Source organism: Myotis brandtii, unplaced genomic scaffold, assembly GCF_000412655.1.
Source record: "Myotis brandtii unplaced genomic scaffold, ASM41265v1 scaffold766, whole genome shotgun sequence".
NCBI classification, from domain to species: domain Eukaryota; kingdom Metazoa; phylum Chordata; class Mammalia; order Chiroptera; family Vespertilionidae; genus Myotis; species Myotis brandtii.
The window spans coordinates 175,070-179,726 of NW_005371060.1; the positions used below are offsets into that span (position 1 = coordinate 175,070).

The following is a 4,657-nucleotide window of genomic DNA, read 5'->3' on the forward strand; positions in this document are numbered from 1 at the left end:
ACTGACCACCAGGGGGCAGACGCTCAATGCAGGAGCTGCCCCCCTGGTGGTCAGTGCACTCCCACAGCAGGAGCGCCGCTCAGCCAGAAGCCGGGCTCATGGCTGGCAAGCACAGCTGCGGCAGCGGGAGCCTCTCCCGCCTCTGCGGCAGCACTACCGAGTGGCAGCACGGCAGGCGCAGTGGGGCGGGATGAGCGGCAGCAGAGCTGTGTCCAGCCCCAGCTGGGGCTCCTCCCCAGCTGCCTGCTGCTTTGGCACTGCTACATCCCTCGGGGGATGTCGGACTGCTGGGTTTCGGCCCGATTGCAAGAGGGCACAGGCCAGGCTGAGGGACCCAACTGGTGCATGATCCCATGCACCGGGCCTCTAGTACAATGTAATAAAATAAGCATGGGAAGGAGAATAGAGAGCATTACAAGAGGACGTGTCATTCAATCTGGATTTTGCTGATTTTCAGGCTGAGGGACATAGGAGAAACCAAAAGTAAGGAGCTGTCTGAGGAGAATGGAAGCAGACTCCTCATGCGTGTTTATAATGTAGAGTATGGGGAGGGTTATAGTGGTGATGAAGTGATCTGGGGTCCAGGAAATTTTTACTTAATTCTGAAGGTTCTAGAAAAGATTCTAAAAGGAAAAGTAACAACAAAGAACCTGGACTTTAGGGAGATAATTCAGGGTAAAGTTTAAAGAATAAACTGAAAAAGTATAAAATTAAAAGTGGAGGCTGATTAGGTGACTACTGGATAGTTTATACAAGTTATATTAGTTCCTCAAATAGGTCAGTGGGAAGGAAAGTGAAGGAAAGAGAGATGCAGCAAAGAAATAAAATGGACAGCACTTAAAAATTGAGAAACTAAGTATAATGGTATTATAAATAAAAATAAAAAACAAAGAAGGTTTGAGATTAGCAAAACTTAATTTTTACTGTTAATTTTTACTGGAACAAGGTAAATAATCAAAATAGAAAGATAAGCTCTACCCAACTTATGTACTACTTGGTAATGATAAATGAAATACATTCCGTGTACATGCTATAATAAAAGGCCAACATTTATTACTTGATAGTTATTCACACAAATAAATACATTAAACTCAATATGCCTGAAAGCAGGAGGAGTCTTTTAGAAAATCAAAGCTTCTACTACATAAAAAGTTCCTAATAAAAGGCTACTACAGGTGAGAAAATGGTTCCAGTACATGAAAACAGCATGTGAGTGCTTCTTTATTTTTAGCTAGTCATTTTCCAACTCACTTTAAAGCTACTTGTTCAGACTACTCAGTTTCTGAATTATAACTTGATGAAAAGAGAGAAATGATAACACTCCTTAGAGGTTTTGTTGTTGTTGCCATTCAGCATAATGTAATTAGTATGCTACACAAGAAGCTTTGTGGCACTGCAATACAATATTCCCTGACCTCCTGGGGATACATGGCATGAGGAGGGAGCACAATTAATAGAAGCCTTTATGGTATTCTCTTAATCTACTGAGGTTTCATATTTCTTCTATAATATGTTCCAGGAAAGTGGGGAGAATCTCAACTTTGAATGTTGTTAAGTAATTCCTTGTTGAATTGTACTGTAATGAAAGGTCAGCATTCCTGCAGTGCTAACTAGCAGTAGCTTTGTTAATTTTTGTGTGTATTAAGACTCCCTCAGTTAATACAAGACTTTAATGTAGGAAAGAATGTCATCAAGATGAAAATGTGGGAAAAAGTGATATTCATTTGAAACAAATTTTAACCATATTTTAAAATTATTGTTTTAAATAGAAAGAAAGGTACTGATTAAATACAAATTTAAAACAAATTTTAAGTATAGGACAAATATTAATTCAGTTATCCTAAGCATTTTCATTATCTCAAACTAGAGGCCCAGTGAACGAATTCATGCACGGGTGGTCCTTGGCTTGGCCAGTGATCAGGGCCGATAGGGGCCGTCTCGCCCAGTCCTGATTGGGGCCAGCCAGCTGGGGGGAGGGACCACGGGAGGTTGGCCAGCGAGGGGAAAGCGGGGGGACCGCGGGAAGTTGGCTGTGGGAGCGCACTGACCACCAGGGGGCAGCTCCTGCGTTGAGCATCTGCCCCCTGGTGCTCAGTGCGTGCCACAGTGACCGGTCGTTTAGGCTTTTATATATATAGACTAGTGGGCCGGTGCACGACTACCCTCCCCTGCTGGCCTGGTCGCCCCTAACTGCCCTTCCCTGCCAGCCATCTTGTGATGGTCAATTTGCATATTACCTCTTTATTATATAGGATTATTGTATTATTTTCCATACAAACAACTGCAAACCTACTTTTGCCCCACTCTGTAAATGCAGCAAATAAGGATTGAAGAAGAAAAATCAGCCATTCCCACTATGAGATGATATACAAGATTCTTTCAGAGAAAATTGATACAATGCTCTTATAAATGGAATAAGAACAAAAGTCACTAACATTTTCTCTTATTAGTGATTGTAAGTAAAAATCACTTTAAAGCAAAGGAAAACAGGTATTCAGGTTAGGTTATATCAATTTAAAGCTAGATACACAGGGTGTTTTACTTGTTGACACCATTTCCCAAAAATATTTTTTTAAATAAAGGCAGTAACACAAATTAATAACAAAGATTGAGAGATGGACAAAATTACCTGCTCTACAACTAGGAAAAGACAGCAGATCTACAACAGAGAAAAGTCAGCAAGCATAGTTGGTTCACGTGCCTATAATGATTACATATGGGAGAAAGGACTTTCTTATCAATCAGTTTTAGACGTCTGTCTCCTAAACCTAAACAAGGTTGGTGGCAGAAAAACATCTCAAGCTGGTCATCATTTAGGGCAGAGCAAGAGCCTTTAAAGAAAAAGAAGAAAACCGTCCTGTGACAGCTTGTCAAGACCATACCCTGGGAACTTCATCCACTGTCAATCCACAATCTATGTCTGAACCAAGAGGTCTGATGTTGTCCAGATCTTGGGATTTACTGTCAAAGGCTTTTTAAAAAAGAGGCTCATGTAAGAAACAGAGAACGTACGCTGGCAAGTAACAATATTACCACAGCTGTCAAGATGATCTGTTTGGTGTTTTTCTCCATTCTGCTATCGTGCTTTTTTGCATTAAATTAGAAGATAAATAAACAGCTTTCAAATGCTTTTTGCTGTCAAAAGCTTGACAAAAGTCCCAAACACAAGCATGCTGCTGGGATTCACCCACCTGTAGCATGCCTTGACCATTTCCTTCTATGGTACCTTCATAAGTGACATGCAGTCGAGTCAGGGGTTTTTCACACCTATAAGGAAAAAAAAATTCCCTTATTTATTTTTTTAATGACAGGTATTCACTACCGAAGAATTTTAAAATATAAATTATCTATTAAAAAATTTGAAAGCACTCCAAATTTCAAAAGCCAGAAACAGATGCCTACTGTTAACATTCTTGGTACAGAAACAAACATTTTCTAATTCAAATATATAAATATACATTTTTAAATTAAAATGAGATAATATACTTTTTTGAAACCTGTTATTCCCTACAAAGTATCAAAGTCTTTCCTCTTTAAGTGTTGAAAAACTTAAAATATAAAAGAATTAAGATCTATAAAATTTTATTATCCTAGAGTTGACAACCTAATAAAAAATAAAGAAAAAGTTGGTAATAAATCACATATGATTCTCAGATGGGCTCTATTTTCACTAGTTTGATAACTGTGTGTGTGGGGGGGGATATGTCTTGATGAAAATATATGCCACAGAAATTCTGATCTATAGTATTTTTATATTAATAAAATTGACAGATGAACCTACTACCGGTAAGTCACAATTATTTTCTTTCATTTCCATACACCATGGTTACTGAGGTGTTTATGAAGTTCAGGACATGCTACACCTTAGCATATTCAATATTTTAAGTGGAAGAGGTTTGAGAAAACAGCAGAAGAAGGTCACTTGAACCTCCCTTCTTCCCTGAAACAGGCTATGAACCCTCATGTGAGAGGTACCCTCCTTATACCCAGAGGAAAACAGCATCCTTATCTTCAAACACAAAGGGATCCCAAAAAGAATCCTAACAAAGACAAAGGGGCTATGGTATCTCCACCAGTTTACTATAATTGCCTCCTATCCCTCAATCCATCCACAACTGTCTACTCTCCATCAAACCTAGCCTAAAAGTACAGACATCTATTTCTTTAGGTCTTCCTTTCCTTATGAAGGCTCCCATGTCATGTAAACTTATATAAAATAAATTTGTATGCTTTTCTCCTGTTAATCTGTTTGGTCAGTTTAATTTTCAGACCCAGCTAGGGATCTTAAGAGATTCAAGGAAAAACTTTTTTCTTCATTAGAGTGTTTATCAGGCTTATATTATATTAAAAAGCCAATTCCATTTGATTAGTTTCATGATGACCTTTTTCCTTAGATTTTTCCCTATTAGTTATTATATAAAAACTAGAGGCCCGGTGCACAAAAATTTGTGCACTCGGGGGGCGGGGGGTCCCCCAGCTCGGCCTGTGCCCTCACGCAGTCTGGGACCCCTCGGGAGATAACGACCTGCTGGCTTAGGCCTGCTCCCAGGTGGCAGAGGGCAGGCCCAATCCCTAAGTGCAGCCCCTGGTCAGGCTCAGAGCAGGGCCGATTGGGGAGTTGGGGCGCTGCCCCGTCATGCACAGAGCAGGGCGGATC

The 4,657-nt window shown here is 40.1% G+C and overlaps 1 protein-coding gene across 2 annotated transcripts in view; it reads right to left on the reverse strand.

The window, feature by feature from the left end:
* The window catches only part of PARG (poly (ADP-ribose) glycohydrolase), a 192,857-nt gene that overhangs the window by 55,313 nt on the left and 132,887 nt on the right, over nt 1–4,657 (reverse strand). For both annotated transcript variants that reach the window (XM_005883121.2, XM_014530716.1), the window contains exon 12: nt 3,192–3,267. In XM_005883121.2, the coding sequence (XP_005883183.1) occupies nt 3,192–3,267 (76 nt within the window). The remainder of the gene's footprint in view (nt 1–3,191; nt 3,268–4,657) is intronic.